We start from the raw sequence: 18,192 nt of genomic DNA on the forward strand, positions 1-18,192 counted from the left end.
TACTAATAAAAACTATAACTAATAAAAACTATAATTATATATTATAATAACGAATCATTATTATTATTAAAACCATAAATATAATAACAATTTGTATTTTTATTATAATAACTATAACTATAAAAATAACTATACAAATGTAAAACTATAAAGTAAATGTACTCACTAAATTAAACTAGGTGTAAAACGTGTGGAAGGGAATATGCTTTTTAAAATATATAACTTAATAATGAGATTCAGCCCAACACTAATAAATACTCCTGCAGGGACTTCTTCATTGTTAATTTGTGCTTTTATTTTGTTTTACGTCTTTTAACCGGAAGAGGCGGGGCCGTGTCCATGTTGCTGGGCAACGTGACGCGGAATCCAGGGGACGGCCCAAACGGACCACAGCGGCTTAAAGTTGTCGTCGCGAATGGCTCGAAAATAAGTAAAATACTGTGTAGTAATGACTCCTACAACAAATTAAACTGGTTAATACTCCACTGCGCTGTGATGCGGAGGGTGATGCCCGGCGGTTACAGAGTTGGAGCTGCCTGTGCGGATGAATTTGTCGCTGAAAACGTCAAACTCCACAGTAAACGTAAGCTAACGCCCGGTTAGCTCGACTCTGCTAGCTTAACATTTCTTCGAGCCATTTTAAAAGGCAGCTTCACTGACTTCTTCCCAGCCGGAGTGTCACTGTTTTATGGTTTTTATCCGCCCTGCTACCTCTGTTGTCGGCAGGTGGAGGAAGGAGGGGCGGCGGCGGTGTGTGGGAGGTGTTCGGGGCGGTGCTGACGCTGCTGTCCGCGGCCTTCATCCTCTCCACCCTCCCCCTCACAGGCTGGATGTGTGCGAAGGTGATGTGATGTAAACAACAGAGAGGACACAGAGATGTATCTGCTCCTACACATTAAAACACATAAATACTGGTCTATTGTGCTTCTGTAAGTAAGAGATGGCATTAAACATAAAAAACTGATTGGTCTCACAATAATATCGCGATATTTTGGGCTATTTCTTCTCATATATCTCGATATTTTGAAATCTCTTCAAAAACAATGTATCAACGCTAGGACAAAATCAAATATTGCAATTTTACTATACCTCAGTAGTTATAATGCAACAGTTAGGGGCCGACCAATATTTTTCTTTTTCAGGGTCGATAACCGAGTATTAGTGATCCAGGAGCCAAATATACGATAATATACGATACGGATACACGATATGACTCTCATGGCCAATACCGATAAAGTACCCAATACTGGAAACCATCATTTTAATGCTTTTTCATGCACACAAGCAGAAAAGGCTCAGATGTAGTGAGCAGAGTTGGTTCATTTGTCGAGACACAGCCTCCATCCAAGTTTCATGGAAATCTGTTGAGTAGTTTTTGTGTGATCCTGCTGATAAACCAACAAATAGACTCGGGTGAAAACCAAACCTCCATAGCAGAAGGTAATTAAATAAGATAGAGCTGGAATGGAGGAAATGCTTGTGCCTGGGATACAGAGTAAACACTGTAAAACTGTAAAACAGACACACACACACACACAACGGCTGCGAATTAAAAAAACATGACAAATAGTGAAAAATGTTCATCATAGGTAAAGTCTGAAAATCCTACCAACAGTAGAAAACCCAAAGATATTTAATTTATAACTATGTACAAGAAAGCCGCTAATCAATTAACTGACAACAACATATACAAAGTAATAAATGAATACAAACAGTACGTATCTGAGAGTGTTTTGACTCATGCAGGTCGTCCAGGAGTATGAGAGGGCCGTTATCTTCAGACTGGGCCGCGTCGTTAAAGGACGAGCTAAAGGACCTGGTACAGTACGAATCATTTCTCTGAAACACATTTTTATTCAAGATGTAACAGTTGTAACAGGACCAATAAAATACATATACAGAGAGCGAAATACATCAAGTGGAAAAGCAGAACTGTATAAGCAGAACCAGAAGCTTCATGACACTAAATTCATTTAGAAAACAAGAAACAAAGGAAGGAAAGTAAGTTTTTCTTTCTTTCTAGCCCAAATAAAATCATAAATAATGTCAAATTGTCCTCAGCGATGTCCACCTGTGCTTCTAAATGTTATTATTATAAAATGTTATTAACCCTGATTCCAAGACAGTTGTGACGCTGTCACAATGCAGTCATTTACAGACAGGCTGTCAAATTATCACCTTCTGTTGGTGATGATTTGCCTCATAGGACCCGCACTGTCTCCAGCTGTACAGTTTGTTATAATGACTCCTCTGAACGTAGCTCACATAATGCACATATAGTTTAAATTCAGACTGCCTCTTTAAAGACTTTCAACAGAATATTATCAAAAAAATGGAAATAAAACATTTCAGCCACCGGCAACTAAAGCTAAAATCATAACAATTAGTCTGAAGCTGAACTGACTGAACATGCTATAGATAATAATTCCAAGGTTTTGCTTCAAAATGTTTCACATAAAGTGTTCAGGCTGTGATCCTCCGTCTCTGCAGGTCTGTTCTGGTTCATCCCCTGGCTGGACGTCATCCAGACAGTGGACCTGCGGACTGTTTGCTTTAACATCCAGCCACAAGAGGTCAGCAGCAGCTCTGTCACGAGTCAGTCAGCTCTGCACGTTCACACACCAGCAGTTCGTATGATTTGGCAGGTTGTGAGATGAAGCCTGAAGAGTGTATAGATGTGTGTTCTCAGAAAGTAAACTGCATTCACTGATGAGGTCTTCTGTTTAGGTTCTGACTGCCGACTGGGTGCCGTTAAAGGTGGATGCTGTCGTGTTTTACCGGGTGGTGGACCCCTTCCTCTGGGTGACCCGTGTTAAAAATGGCTACCAGGCCACACACGCGCTGGCCCAGACGACCCTGAGAGCCGCACTGGGCGCACACACTCTGACGGACATACTGACACAGAGGACGGGCATCGCTAAGAGAATGGAGGTGAGTGAAACGCTGCCATTTAACGTCTGTGTTATGATCAAAGAGCTGATAAGTTTTACAGGAGCTAGCTTAGTCTGTGCCTCTTTATTTTATTATTATTATTGTTTATTATTATTATTTTTTACCTGTTTTCCAACTTGCAACTCTATTTATTTTCTTTTGTTTTAACATTTTATTGAGACGTTCAAAAAGTAAACGAGAATCCAGTGGAAAGGTGATGGAAAAGGTAAAGAGCAGCAACGGGGTTAATGGATAATGTGGTCTAAATTTAGTGAAACAAAAAGTTAAGTTATAAAAAATTAGTTTTGGAAGAATTTATAAACAATTTCTTAACGTGTACCCACCATTCTGCTCTGATTAAATAAGACTACATAATAAAAACATGATTTAATAAATGTCTTCATCGCATATTCATGTTTGGATGCTGCACTTCGCCCCTCAGTAGCATATATACATGGTGACATTAGTTTGACGTGTTTCGCGCTGCAGGAGGAGCTGCACACTGCGTCCAGACTGTGGGGTGTTCTGGTGGAGCGGGTGGAGTTAAAAGACCTGACGCTGCCCGTCGGTCTGCAGCGCTGCATGGCTTCAGAGGCCGAGGCTGCCAGGAGGGCCAGAGCTAAAGTATCTACACACACACACACACACACACACACACACACACACACACACACACACACACACACACACACACAATCTGTCTGTCAGATGCTCCGTCAGCTTCGGTTCTTCTGTTTTTCGCCGCAGCCTTGTCTCGATGAGAACAGGTACAAACACACAGGTGTGTCTGAGCTGCTGCCATCTGTTTCGTTTAATCCCAGTGACCCTGCAGACATTAAACGAACTGTCGGTGTTCAGTCGTTCAGTTTGTGTGACATCCAGCAGGCTTTAACACAAAGTAGCTGAAAGTAACAGTCAGTGGTGGCATTTAAGGTGTGATCTGTAAGAAATGGCCAGAATTCGAAGGTATCTCCAAAACACCACGGGAAAGCATAAGCGCTAACTGCTAACTGCAGAGCTATGTGGCCTTGCGAGCTGACAGAAGCCTGGACCGTGACGGAGGTCAGTTTGAAGACAGGGGATGGAGGCGATTTACAACAGCTCCGGCCAGGACTATGACTCTGGGGACGAGAAGAGACGGCGGAGGTGATTGTGGAAAGTTAAAACAAGTGTGTTTCAGTGAGATTTATTTAGTTTATGTCCAGTTTGAATGAAGTGTGTTTTAAAATGAGTTAACGAGGCGATAAAGCTCGTCCACAATTCACCATTTTTTAGTTTCTGTTACTTCATGAACAACTTGTTTTGCAGTTGGGAGCATTTACTCCTTTACAACACTGTTTTTAAGACTCTTACATGTTATGATTGTCCATTTTTTTCATCCTCTTTTGTGATAAAATGTTCAGATTATGACCCTAAAAACAAAGAGCATCTTGAGGATCTTCTGCTCTCCTGTGGCTTCACCTTGTCTCTGTCTGTGTGTTTGTCAGATGATTGTGGCTGAAGGAGAAGTGAAGGCATCTCGTGCTCTAAAGGAGGCGGCGTCAGGACTTTCCCCCGTGGCTTTACACCTCAGATACCTGCAGTCGTTGTCCTCCGTCCAGAGCACTGCGTCCATCGTGGTCTTCTCCCTCCCCACCGAGCTCCTCGACACGTTCCTCTCCAATCAGCATTAACTGTCCACAAGATACAGGACAAGAATGTCTCTGCAGGGACCATGAATCTCTGATTCATCTCAGTCAGTTTTCACGTCAATCCATCCAGTAATTGTTGAGGCATTTCACCTAAAACCACAAATGTGAACTGATCATAACATGAATCTACCAAGCTAACACCAACACATCAAGTAGTTGTTGAGATATTTCAGTTTGGACCAAAGTGGTGGACTGTCAGCATGGCTGAGATAAACTTGTCAGCCCTCTCCGGTGGACAAACTATGTAATGGAGTCATTGAAGGATCAACTTCTCAACTGACGTCTTCTGTGACAGAGGAGGAAGAAGAAGCCACAACCACAGAATGGATGACACACTGTCTGATTTCCACGTGGTTCACTGTGACGTAAATGACGTCATTGTGCTTCCTTAACCTGCCAATGTTGGCAGCAGATGTTTGTGAACACATATCACCAGACTCCCTTAACAAATCGTCTGATTTTAGGAGTTGTTGAATCAGGAGAAACTTAACAAACTATGTGAAACTTTGCCAAAGCAAATTCTGAATCATTGGTGCCTTCTTGTAAATTCTGCATTAAATCAAAATATGAAGTTGATTGTTTTCCTGTAAAAAGTGTCAGTTGTGTTGTTGCCTCTGTGTCTAAAGTGTTGAAGTCTTACCTGCCAACATTTAGCAGCTGCTTTAACTGATTCAACCACTAAAGTAAGTGACAGTAATCATGTCAAATCTTACAAATACACAAGTAGTTCTTTGTCGCCGTGGAGAAAGTTCCCAGACTCCCTTTGAAAATCACTCAATTTTGTGAGTTGCTGATTTGAAATAAACTCTTTAAACCTCAAGATACGCTGTCTCTGACAAATTCCTAATTATTTGAGTTTTCTTGTTGATTCGGCAAATGTTCTACATTAAGTTCTTCATTTCTTTGTGTTAAAATGTCAAATCTGTTCGTCTCAGTGATTTTATTTGTGTTTATTTGCATATAGAGAGGAAGTGAGAGCTCATCAGGTCTGAACAGCCTCTGAATGACCTCAAACATATCTTTCCTGTCTGTACTGCAGTTTCTTGCGGACACGTACACACTGTTGACTTATTGGTTGTTCCAGTTCCAAGGGGTCAGATGTTATGAACCTTCCTGCTCAGAGAAAAGACACCGCACAAGGCTGAAACTGATAATGCAGCTCATGGTGTCAGAGAACGGATCAATGTTGGATTATCCGCTTATCATTATCTAATACTGCAGTTTAACAGAGACATGAATATGTTCAGCTTCGACGGTTTAGCTGCGATAATCTCAGCAGCTTTAGCTGAAGACTCTTATAATAGCACATCCAGACCCTCCTGACCTTTTCGCACCCAGCTGCAGGAGCTTCTGATTGTCTCGTGAACAGAGGGGATTCTTCTTTATCTGAACCCCCGACTGATTTTAATTTTGTTGGTTTGCACCCAAGTTCCTCCATCGTCCTTCTCTGGACCTTCATCCCACCAAACCCAAACTAAAATGTGACCATCTACTCTCAAATGTAAACCTGTAAAAGGTTTAAACATCCAGTTTGGCCACCGCCGTAACTTGACAACGAGACACGTCAAAATCCGATTTGAATTTGGGAGCTAACCGCGTCTCCTGAACCGTCTGCTGTCTGTTTGACTGACTGTTCAGCCTTTAACCTGTTCAGCCCGAGCACCTATGGTAACATATAAGTTAAATATGTAGTCATTTTAAATAGTATAGATGGTGATATAGTACTCTGCACTAAAACCTCTCTACTTTTGTTCTGATTCACTTTATTAGCGTACAAGTTTGCAGAGGTGATGTTCAGATGTTTTGCTGTGGTTTCCTAGAGGTTTAGAGCTGCAGCTGCATCATTCCTCAGGGGGGTTTAATTTTAAAATTGTGAGTTTTTTTGTCTGCCAACTCAATTTACTCGGACCCAGTGACACATATACTTATACTTACACATCTGAACAAACACTTCCAGTGTTCCCATTGTCAGGATACCTTGATTATTCAAATTGACCTTGAAGTTGCAGAGATTCACTCTTAATTATCGAGCAGAGACACAAAATAGCGGCTAGTTGATAAACAGGTTTGGCAAACTGCACCTCCAGTAAGTTTGAAGAGTAAAGATAAGAAGAACGTGTGAAGTAGTTGTAGTTTGTCAACTGTCTCTGGATAAATAAAGATTATATTGAAAAAGAAATAGTAAAGTCTGACCACCCGCTGTTGGTTTTATAATCTCCTGGATCCACCTCAGCCGCTGTTATGTGCCAAGTCAGGTGACTGATGAGAGGGCGCGACCTCAGAGCTAAGCTCTTTAGCTGGCCAGGACATCATGACCTCAGACTGACCTTTAACAGTCCAGTCCTGCTCCGCACGCCCCTAAAACACTCAGGAAACACTGATAAAAGAGGCGATATCGTTGTGTTTCCCTCAGTTTTTGTATGTTTCAGATTTCTTGAGGATTTGGCTTTTTCTCAGTGTAAAAATCAACTTAAAGAGACTTAAAACTGCTAATCCTCATCAGGAAAATGACCATATAGGTTGACTGTTTACGACCCTTTTTGACGTTTCTTGTTAGGCAGCGACCTCTAGTGGCCGCAGTGATTATTACAGCAGCAAAGGAGGAAGTCAGGTGATGTAGTATAAAGAGGGAGTAGGGAGGACGATGGTTGTGATGGACAAGCACAGGACTGAACGTGTCCAGCGTGGACAAAGCGTTGACGTTGAAACAAAGCAGACCTTGTTTTCGTCCTGTGTCGACAGACTACACAGCAGCTTCTTTCAATTCACGCTTCTCGCTGACCTTTGCTTGTTTAGATTATTGCAGGGATCAGTGTGAAGTTGAGGCTGTTTCACAACCAGGTAAAAGTTTAAGTGTTCAGTGGAAGTGGAAGCTAAATTGTTCACATTTTTCTGTGGCTGACAGGGAGAATCAAAGATGGACGACTATAAAAACAAAACTGAAATAAAGCCTCGGACGTTGAGGTGCCACCTGTTGTTTTGGACACATCCTGAGGGGCTCTGACGCAGCAGTGTTCCTCCTGATGAACAGATTTTGCAGAGGACACTGTGTAATCTAATCCCTCTGTGCCTTTCAGTCGTCAAACTGAGCTCCCGTTCTGTCTTTCAACCATTGCTTATGCGGTCACAGTGGCACTCTTACATTACTGTAACCCTCTGAAGAGCTCTCTCTGAACGTTAAATTACATGTGTTTATGTTGAATCGAGCGAGTACAGGGCTGGATGGGCTGGGTGCAGTGTGGTCAGAGCCTGCGGGGCTATTAATAACCGTCACTGGTGCGGCTCCAACTTTTGATGGCACAGATTACCTACAATCGTACTTCAGCCTCACTCATCAGCGACGAGGAGGGTTGAAGACCACCTACCAGGTTTTTACACTTTCATCTTTGCTGCTTATTCTCCCACTGAGCTCTGTTCGTTGTTGTTGTCGTTGTTTTGTAAAATAAAAACTCAAACACAGAAACAAGTTTCCAAGGATTAAGAAAGAGGAAGTACAGAAAGCACATGAAAGAAACAGAAGCTCCACTAGAAGAGATTTTATTGCCCCGTTACAAATCCTTTACGACATTATTTCACACGTAGAAACCTTTCTTATCTCGATCCAGAGTCTAACAGCAGCGTCTGACAGCCAATCACATCCACCTGAGTTCACAGGTTGATCAACCTGATTGATTTTTGGGGACCTTTTATACAACTTATTAAACACTTCTATAACTTAATATTAGGCTGCAAATGACCTTTTCTCTGAGACATACTGGGGTCTCTGCTGCCTCTGTCTCCTTTCTCCTCCCTTTCATCAAATGTCCGTCCTATTCTCCATCCTTCTACATCCTCTCTGTGAGTGAAGACGCCTCCCCTCCTCCCTCCCTCTCACAACAATCCCTCCCTCGTTCACTCGCTCCCTCCTTCACTCTGCGTCCACAGCTCCTTCTCTCTCCCGTCCCGACTCTTTACCTCGATCGTTCCCTCGACGTCTCTGCGGTTGGAGGGAGGATGCTGCGCTGCAGACTCCCGGCTCTGCTGGGACTCCTCGTGCTCTGCAAAGGTAAGAAAAACACCAACGAATCAGCTGATGTGTAAAAGAAAAATGAGAACGTCTGCTCCTTCTAAAGCTCGAGTCTTCTTACAGCACCTTTGAGGAGGGATTGATCCTGCAAGAAACCCAGATAAAAATAACCGTGTTGTACTTTAAATAACCGCAAACACACAATATAAGTGTGTGTGTGTGTGACTGCAGACAGAAACAGCTCAGTGAAGTGCAGGAAGGAACAGATTACTTAAAGTCAGCCACCCATCTGCTCCACTTTGAAGTGTGAAATGAAAAAGCCAGTTTCTCTCTGGTGGTCACACACACACACACACACACACACACACACACACACACACACACACACACACACACACACACACAGCCAGTTATTAGTCCTCCACAGGTTACTAACGTATACGTTTGGGGCTGGATTGGGGCCACTTCCACGCTCCTGTGCTCAGGGTCGGGCGGGCGGTGAGGGGATGAGGTGTTTTTTTTATAGCAGCCTGATCCTATTGAGGGCAGTGTCGCACTCATGTGTGCTAATTGCAGAGCAGAGAAGCCCTGATAACCAGCCATGTTTGTAACCGTACCATACACACACACACACACACACACACACACACACACACACACACACAAGAAAACAAGTAAAAAAAATGTGCTTGTGCTTGATAGTTGGAAGCAAAGGAAGCATTCGTGAGGCTCTGTGGGATGAGTGAGGAGTAGGTCGGCTTTGACTTTATCTGAAAACTCTTCTGAAACCTCGATGGAGTGATCAAACGGCAAAATCACTTCCAGAACTGCAGCCGCTCAAACAAATGGGCTTTCACTGTCGAGCCACGGACGTATAATGAGAACGTGGACATTTAAAGCTGCTCAGTGGCAGCTGAAGCCAAAGAAAGTTAAACTCGCCCGGGTATAAAATGACCCAGACCTTCTGCTTCGTGGGTCCCACAGTGTGTCGCTCTGGACACTTCCAAGCCCCCGGATAGTTTGAACGAGGATAAAATGATTTAATCCTGCTGCAAGTTATCGGACCAAGGGATCAAAGTTCTGATAGTGAAACGAGTCATAATAATATGTCCATTGTTGCCTCTTTCACAATGTGAGCTTAAAGGAAAAAGTCTTTTTGGACCCCAGCCCATCACGTGAATTGTATTTACACCGTGTGGTCAATTTGTCAAATTGGATTTGAAGCCTGGCGCTCGTCCTGGGGGCTTGTGTTGAGCTCTGTCCACCTTTACACCTTGTGCCAATCACGGGCGCTACTTCCAGAGCGTCCTGTCGCTTAAACAGAACCGGCGTTTTGCACGGAAACAGGATTTTTATTAGATTTATTATTATTGCTCAGCTCACTAACAGCTAACACAGCTAAAGCCTTGAAATCATTACGACGCTTTCTTACTTAACACTAGTTCTGACCAAGCGCTTTTCGTAGCGGGCAAACAGTGTAATTACATCAACACGTGATGCACTGCAGCCCAAAAAGACTTTCTTCTGAGTGTCACAACACCAGAGACGTGACTCATTTCGCTGTCATAAATCTAGACATTAGGTCCAATGACATTTGGAAAGTGTAGTGAAGAGCCGCACGATTACAGCTTCATCTCTGTGAAATCACAACTGTAGCTCTGAATCAGAGTAATGAAGAGAGATTTGAGAGACGCTGACTAGATCCAGTCTTCACTAAATCTACTTGAATACTTCTTATTTCTCTTGATTCAATAAAACAGACCTCTTTGATGAGCTACGTGCAGGACAGCGATGGTGCAATCCCTCTGTTGTCTTGTGATAATATTGAACCAACAGAGAGCTCAGACGCACCAGTCGGCTGTGATAAGCTGTTCAGGAGGAAACCGAAACAACCACCAGCCTGAAACTGCAGCACGCAGGCTAAAGACACTTTAAATAGGCTAAAGAGACTCTTTTTTTCTTTCCTGACCGGCAGCTTAATCCTCACATCACAGAGCTAAAGAGGTCCCACTTACACTGATCGTCACTTACCAGACACACAACTGATCCCAGCGTTTCCAGTCAGACGGACTTTGACCTCCGACTCAGACGCTGGACTTTTAACCTGTGCAGAGAGGATGAGATGTTTGGTGAACAGAACTGGGTCAGAGGCTGAAACATGTCAGCAAACACAGAGATAAACACCAGACTGACGGCTGCTGCTGCTTTAATCAGACAGATTTACAGATATTTACAGTTTTGTTTTTTTAGATTAAAATTCCGTGATGAAATGTAACGTACTTATATATTTACTGTATGTATGTTTGAGTTTTTCCATTTTCTGCTACTTTTTTACTTCCACTCCACTACTTTTATTTGATAACTTAAGTTACTAGTTACTTTTCTGATTACAGGCTGCCTCACAGCCAAATGAGTGATTTTTTAAAATATCTTATTTTATCGACAGATAAAAAAACAAACAAAAAAACTGCTCCAATAATCAGAAAAAGTTCTTGTACTTTTGATACTTAAGTACAGCTAATATCTGATGTTGTAGGACTTTTACTCAAACACTATTCATCTGGGTGACTTTCACTTTTACCAAAGTGATATTTAAACACAATGTCTTTACTTTTAATCAAGTATAACTTTTGGGTACTTTATACAACACGTATATGTGTATATGTGTTTATATGTGATGGATAAAGGATGATCAAGACAATAAAGTAATATTTCATGCGTTTTAAGATCAAAATATAAAGTTTTTCATAAGTGATAACTGCTTTTACTCTTGGAACTTTCACTACCTGCTGGCAAAATGTACATCGACCAATGAAAACTTCCTGTGATTCTCGAATAAGAAAAGATCATTTATCCCAAAACTTGTCTCAAACTTGGTTAAAAAAATACCTGAAGGTCTTTAAAAAACATTAAATTTGAGCGTCTGATACCTGAAGATACACCAATCATTACATCTGCTTAGCATTAGCATGTTAGCGTTGCCCAAGTGAGTGTGTTTGCATGCTGTCGTTAGCATTTAGCCTTTAGAGACGTTAGCATGGCTGTCGACTTTATTTCTCTTTATTTATTTCTCCTCTTCTTGTCCAGATTCAATACTCGTCTTTTGTTTTGGTTTTTTTCTATTCTGTTATAACGGGACCAGAGTGTTATAAAGGTTTTTTGTGATAGAATAAAACAAAATCAGACTTTTGTTTTAGCCTGGCTGTATGGAAGCCCACTGCTGCCAGTAAAAGAGACAAAAATATAAAACGTATCCCTGATGATAAAAATATTCCTATAGTGAGTCTAAATTAAAAAGTTTTTTTCTTTGTTTGTCTTTACTGGCAGATATTAGCGTCCGTGAATTAGCGACACGTAGCTTTAATATCAGTCCTCAAACAAAATGTCTCCCGTGTTGTGCGTCCAGGTCAGGGGGAGAGCGGGGCGGGCGAGTCCTGCGATAACTTCACCGACCTCAACCTGTCGCACTGCTTCATGGGAACCAGCCTGTACGTCCGGCTGCTGCTCTACACCCGCTCCAACCTCGACTGCGGCCGCGAGCTCAACCACCACCACCTGTCCTCCCAGCCGCTCTTCGACCTCTCCCGCCCCACCGCCTTCGTCATCCACGGCTACCGGCCCACCGGAGCGCCCCCCATCTGGATCGACCACTTGGTGCGGCTGCTGGCCGAGCAGGAGGACATGAATATCATCGTGGTGGACTGGAACCAGGGGGCGGCCAACCTCAACTACTTCACTGCTGTGATCAACACGAGGGAGGCGGCTCAGAACCTGACCGACTTCATCCTGACTATGCAGGTGTGGCGAGCGTTTTAGCCTCTTTTAGCTCGTAGTTTTTTGTTTTTCGGCACATTTACTGTTTGTTTTTTCTTATTTTCCTTAAACTACCTGTTCAGCCGTAAACGAGACTAGCTGGTGAACAAAAAGTGGAACATTTAGCAGCTAAAGAGTCAGATATTTCCCTCGGGAGCTGGTGGAGACCAAAAACTGAGCTAAAAGTTGGACTAACACTCATCACGCGGACGCAAGCACGACTTCAGTGGGCTGATCACGTTGCTTTGTGTCGGCTTGATGTGGAAATATACAAGTTATTTCTTACAAATCAGCCTTAACAAATGTATAAATTCAATCAATTAAAGCAGCTTCGAATAACGATATTAAACCCAGTCAGTGTTTAATGCCGCACACATAATAAATGCATGAACATTTAGACTGAGAGGTGTAACACATATTGTGTACCTGAATGTGTGTTGTTGATTGTCGTGTGTCTGCAGGAGGAGGGAGCCCCTCTGAGCTCAGTTCACCTGATCGGCGTCAGTCTGGGAGCTCACCTGGCCGGATTTGTAGGAGCGAACCTGAAGGGGAAGATCGGACGCATCACAGGTGAAGATAAAACAGATGTTTTTACTGTTCGTACACATGGTTTCTTTCTGTCCTGCGGGTCTGGAAGCCCATTAATGCCAGTAAAATAGAAAGATTAGATGAAAACGTAGCCTTGATAAAAGATAATCGGATAACGAGTCAATCTTTCCATTTTTTCTTCAATAATTATGGCTTTAATCTCGTTATTTTGACTTTCTGTCTTATAATTCAGACTCTATTTTATAATTTTAGACTGTCTGTCTCAAAATTTCGATTTTTCTTTCATATTTTATAACTTTTTATCTCATCTACTTTATAATTTTGTTTTTTTTTATCTCATATCTTCAACTTTTTATCGTACATTTATAACTTTAGTTTCATAATTTTGACTTTTCATCTTATTTTTATGACTTAAACATCATAATTCTGATTTTTTTCCCCTATAATTTCGACTGTTTATCTCATAATGCTTTTTATCTAATATTTTTATCTCATAATTTACACACATCATCCAACAATTATGACTTTCAATGGGACTATTTTATATTAATTCATTTTCACCATCTTATTTAAGTTTATTCTTTTTTTAATCATTTATCCAGCAGTAGTGTGTTCTACATGTGCCTGTGAAATTCAGGTTATGGTAAATATTTGATGCTCCACACATAAAAGCAAACGTTAAAGGCGTCCGTCCCTCCAGGTCTGGACCCGGCGGGGCCGATGTTCACCAGCGCCATGCCAGAGGAGAGGCTGGACCCCTCGGACGCCATGTTTGTGGACGTTCTTCACACCGACATGAACTGTGAGCATCTGCGTTACACCTACTGATAATAACTGAACACAGAGGAGATGATGACTGAATCACATGTACAGAACAGAACAACAAGATCCAGTTTGTCAAGTTGCATTGACAGAATATCTGATACAAATGATATAATATATGCAAAGTGTGAGGAACCAGGAGGATCTTGGTATCACATCTCATATTTCAGCGTGCGGTTCTGTATTTTCTGTGTTGTTCTGCAGCGTTTGGACTGAGAGGAGCTCACGGTCACATCGACTTCTATGCAAACGGTGGAGCGGATCAACCAGGGTGTCCCAAAACCATCTTCGCAGGTAAACTCACACACGAGCTCTCTCACACACACTCTTTAACACACACACACTCACTGCAGTGTTGTCTCCTCCTACAGGTAAATCGTATTTCGTGTGTGACCACCAGCGCTCGGTGTTTCTGTTCTTGTGCTCTCTGAACCGAACCTGCAGCCTCACGGGTTACCCCTGCTCGTCCTACAGCGACTACCTGGAGGGCCGCTGTCTTCAGTGTGAGGCCTTTAAACCGGCGCCCTGTCCTGTGCTCGGTAGGTGCTGAAACACAACGAGGGTCACCGATCACTGAGCTTGAGCTCTGAACCGCGAGCGGTGGACGTCTGATCACCTGTGTCCGTCTCACCTGCAGGTTACGACGTCAGCCAGTGGAGGGACACGCTGCTGAAACTCGGACAGACCAAAGTCTTCTTCAGCACCACGGCGACGCTGCCCTACAGAAGTGAGTCAAACACCTTTACTGTGTCATTGCAGTGCAGCAGCTGTTTTCTGCTCTATACTGTTAAATCTATAAGCTGAGGGTGCACTGAAACAGGTTTGACGTGCTGTAATGTCAGTGTCTCACTGCAGAAGTATAGTTAAAATGATCTCATCCTTACCTGATTTAGTTTGAGATTTCTTTCTGATCAGCGGACTGTAACACTGTCTTGTGTTTGTCAGAGCTGAGCTACAGAGTGGACATGGTGACCTGGAACCAGTACCTCCGCTGGGGGGTCGTCTACATCCGGCTGCACAGCGGCAGAAACTTCACAGAGGCTCGAATAGACCAGTAAGTCTGTCGGGAAAACACCTGGAGCAGCAGTCAGACCTGTTAAAAAGGGTAAAAACAAAAGCTGCAGGCTGACGTTAGAGTTACATCTTTATTACTGTCAGCAGATCGAAACCAACGTCTTATTCTGAATTAATGATATAATATGAATTAATTCTGCATTAAAATGTCTAAAAATGACTGAATCACTGCTGCAGTCAGGTTGATAAACAGGAGTGAAGATAAATCCACTTTTTAATCCCACAAGTTAAAACGTAATCTCTGAGCTCTCCTCCCGTCGGTGAACGGATCAGAACAGAATCTGATGCGACTCCTTCATCCTGTTGTTGAAGCACCTCTAAATTGTGATTCTCCTCCTCTTCTCTCGCAGTAAGCTCCTCCGGTTCGAGCAGTACACCTCCACGCGGCTGCTCGCCCAGTTCGACGAGGATCTGCAGCAGGTCCAGAAGATCTCTATGCGCATCGGCACCGGCAACGTGATCGGACCTCGCTACAAAATCAGACTCCTGCGGATTCGCTTCACACCGCTGGATCATCCTGAGAGGTCGGTCCTGAACACAGGGTTGTTCATTAAATCTGTCGTTTAAATTTGAATTGAATTTGTAATATTGAGCGTAGCTGCTAGAAAAGACTGGTACGATGGCGTTTATGAAATCTTGGTGATGGAAAGAAACCTTTTGATCGATGCTCTGTCTTCCTCTCCGTCAGGCCCTTAATGTGCCGGTTTGACATCATCATGGAGGAGAACATGGAGGTGGCGTTTCGACCTTTACCCTGCAACGCCACCCCCTGACCAGACACACGTCTTCTTCTTCCTCTTCTTCTTCTTCTTCTCGCACAAACCCAGACGTCCTCTGGGAGCTATTGGGGACCCCCAGGGGCCACAGGAGGAGCTGCAGCCTCCTCACAGGATGATGAACTGACCGGTGTTGAGTTTATTGGGTTATGCGAGACTCATTTTAAGCTGTGAGATTTGAAACCACAGCGACGAGATTTGTAACGGGATTATGGAATAAGCTGCAGCAGGAGAGACGTTCATCACGGTGAGAACAGTCCTGTTTATCTCTGGCTGCATTTTCACTCCAAAAAACATTTTACATGTAACTGCAGTGAAACTGTCCGGACAACAAACTCCACCTATTTTACAAGTGTGTTCACAGGTCCTGGGGAAGAAGTAGCATAAAGTCTTCGTGGCCCCAGAAGAAGCTGCATGTAATCTTTTTAATTACAAGCTGCCTCCAGTGACGATCAGGTCCGATCACTCAGACTATAATGTAAATGACAGACAAATGTTTGGGCTTTCTTAACCTGCAGGTGTTTATGATCTGTTTCAACTGATCCAACCATTGAACTAGTAACCACATCATCTCCAGACTCCCTTAACAAATCACACAATTTAAAGAGTTGTTGAGTGAGGAGAAAATCTAGAAAACATTTGTGAAACAGCTACGACAGATTCTGAATCATTGTCTCCTTCTAGTAAATTCAGCATTAAATGAAAACAGTAAGTTGTGTGTTTCCTTGTAAGAAGTGTCAGTTTGTGGCAGCATGGCTGCACCAGCCTGTCTGCTTCTGTGTCTAAAGTGCTAAAGTCTGACCTGCCAACATTTAGCAGCTGTTTGAACACACTGTTTACACTGATTTCACCATTTACACTCAATTTATGAAAGAAGACACTAAACAGTAACCAGTATAGGCTACTTCTTGGAGAAGTCACCAGACTCCCTTTAAAAATCGCTCAATTTAGTGAGTTGTTGAGTTAAGAGAAACTTTATAAACTTTGTGAAACGCTGTCTCTGACAAATTCTTAATTATTAGGGCTTCTTGTAAATTCGGCAAATCTTCTACATCAAGTTCTTTATTTCTTACTTTAAAAACATTGTGTCTGTTTGTTTAAGTGACGTACATGTTTATTTGCATGTGGCAGAGACATCACATTTTATTCCACACATTCTTCTTCCCTTTCAAAACCTGGAGCCTACATTACCCATAATGCAACATAGCCACTGAGTGACCCACAAAAGGCTTTACACTACTTCTTTCACACACGTACTCCTCAAGACCTGCAAACACACTTTAATGTGGGAAATTGGTGGAGTTACACTTGACTGGATAAAATTGTTTTTTTCTATTGTTATAAATCTGTAACAGACTTTTTAAAAATATAGTTTTTGATGTTCCCTTGATCAGTTTCAGTGCAGTTACACAGATGACTAAAAGTGCAGCCTCTTCTCTCTCTGTGCCTTCTGACAGCAGCTCTCAACCTGTCTGCTTCACATCCCTCCACAACCAAAGTGAGCTGCAGGTACTTTAAAAAAGAAAGAAAGAAAGAAAAGGAGTCAGTTTTAGGAAAAGTAATCCGGTCGCACAGTGGGGGGTCTGTAGCTCCAGGCTGAGAGCTGCCGCTGCCTCGACAGTGACGCTGCTATGACGTTTATTCACAGCGGCATGTAACCAGTCATAAGCTGTTTTACTGCAGTCGTCTCGTTTTAATGTGTGACGCTGTGAAAATGTGAGTTTTATTCTGAAAGGTAGCAAAGGAACGTTGTTTGTAGCTCGTGAATTTGGTTAAGTTTCACTTTTTATGGATTTGAGTGTCAGTAAATGAATCATAATGTGACTGTTGACATTAAACTGAGCAGCCAATACGAACGCTTCCTCATGAAAACTGTTGTTGTAAACCTGTTTTGTTGTCTTTTTTTATTATGTATTTTCACCCATGTTTTGAAATAAATGTTCATTTCAAATTATTTTAACAAACAACTGATTCATTTAGCAGCTGTTCGAACACAACGTCCCTGCTGATTTATGACACAAGACATTTTTATTGACGATAAACATGTTAAATATTACAAATACAGTGAACAGTAACCAATATTTAAAGTCACCAGACTCCCTTGAAAAAACACTTGATTTTGAGGGTTGTTGCTTTGGGAGAAACTTTATAAACTTTGTGAAACGCCGTCTCTGACAAATTCTTAATTATTACAACCTTCTTGTAAATTCAGCATTAAATGTTATATAATTAGTTATTTTCCTTGTAAAAACTGATGGTTTGTCACAGATAAAGCTTTTCTTAACTAACACTTAGCAGCTGTTTGAACACTGTTTCAACTGATGTATACTAAACTTATCAATAAAGACATTTTATTGAAGGTAAACATGTCAAATTTTACAAATGCAGTTAACAGTAACTAATATAGGCTACTTCTCGGAGAAAGTCCCCAGACTCCCTTGAAAAATCGCTTAATTTTGTGAGTTGTTGTCAGGAGAAACTCTACAAACGTTGTGAAAAGCAGTCTCAGATAAATTCTTAGTTATTTTGA

General features: G+C 42.2%; 2 protein-coding genes and 1 long non-coding RNA gene across 5 annotated transcripts; 2 read left to right on the forward strand and 1 right to left on the reverse strand.

Moving 5' to 3' along the window:
* Positions 1–405: 405 nt before the first annotated feature.
* Positions 406–5,442, forward strand: LOC141014265 (stomatin). Of its 2 annotated transcripts, XM_073488001.1 has the most exons (7): positions 406–583; positions 727–842; positions 1,747–1,819; positions 2,491–2,573; positions 2,728–2,931; positions 3,421–3,555; positions 4,419–5,442. In XM_073488001.1, exons 1-7 carry the CDS (start codon positions 496–498, stop codon positions 4,602–4,604), a joined length of 885 nt encoding a protein of 294 aa, XP_073344102.1. In that variant the 5' UTR covers positions 406–495; the 3' UTR covers positions 4,605–5,442. The 2 variants fall into 2 exon arrangements, with proteins under 2 accessions (XP_073344102.1, XP_073344101.1); XM_073488000.1 differs by lacking the exon at positions 727–842 and having other exon boundaries at positions 466–583.
* LOC141014283 (uncharacterized) lies at positions 3,579–14,428 on the reverse strand. 2 transcript variants are annotated; one of them, XR_012180487.1, is made up of 4 exons: positions 12,868–14,428; positions 10,660–10,732; positions 4,393–8,659; positions 3,579–3,757 (listed from the first exon to the last, which is right to left on the reverse strand). It is a non-coding gene; the product is annotated as an uncharacterized lncRNA (long non-coding RNA). The 2 variants fall into 2 exon arrangements; XR_012180486.1 differs by lacking the exon at positions 3,579–3,757 and having other exon boundaries at positions 8,144–8,659; positions 10,660–10,779.
* On the forward strand, positions 8,605–16,036 carry lipib (lipase, member Ib). Its single transcript, XM_073488018.1, has 10 exons — positions 8,605–8,667; positions 12,035–12,426; positions 12,903–13,011; positions 13,691–13,792; positions 14,017–14,106; positions 14,184–14,351; positions 14,450–14,539; positions 14,758–14,866; positions 15,237–15,410; positions 15,575–16,036. Exons 1-10 carry the CDS (start codon positions 8,616–8,618, stop codon positions 15,657–15,659), a joined length of 1,371 nt encoding a protein of 456 aa, XP_073344119.1. The 5' UTR covers positions 8,605–8,615; the 3' UTR covers positions 15,660–16,036.
* The last annotated feature ends 2,156 nt before the right edge of the window (positions 16,037–18,192 follow it).

Source organism: Pagrus major, chromosome 19 (assembly GCF_040436345.1).
Source record: "Pagrus major chromosome 19, Pma_NU_1.0".
Lineage (NCBI taxonomy): Eukaryota > Metazoa > Chordata > Actinopteri > Spariformes > Sparidae > Pagrus > Pagrus major.

Bases quoted from the DNA above. Each gene is read 5' to 3' on its own strand.
- LOC141014265 (XM_073488001.1), top strand. From the start codon at position 496: ATGCGGAGGGTGATGCCCGGCGGTTACAGAGTTGGAGCTGCCTGTGCG. The intron at 1,820-2,490 runs GTACAGTACGAA...CCGTCTCTGCAG, and splicing joins AGGACGAGCTAAAGGACCTG to GTCTGTTCTGGTTCATCCCC. The intron at 2,574-2,727 runs GTCAGCAGCAGC...TCTTCTGTTTAG, and splicing joins TTAACATCCAGCCACAAGAG to GTTCTGACTGCCGACTGGGT.
- lipib (XM_073488018.1), top strand. From the start codon at position 8,616: ATGCTGCGCTGCAGACTCCCGGCTCTGCTGGGACTCCTCGTGCTCTGC. The intron at 13,793-14,016 runs GTGAGCATCTGC...GTTGTTCTGCAG, and splicing joins TCTTCACACCGACATGAACT to CGTTTGGACTGAGAGGAGCT. The intron at 14,107-14,183 runs GTAAACTCACAC...CTCCTCCTACAG, and splicing joins TCCCAAAACCATCTTCGCAG to GTAAATCGTATTTCGTGTGT.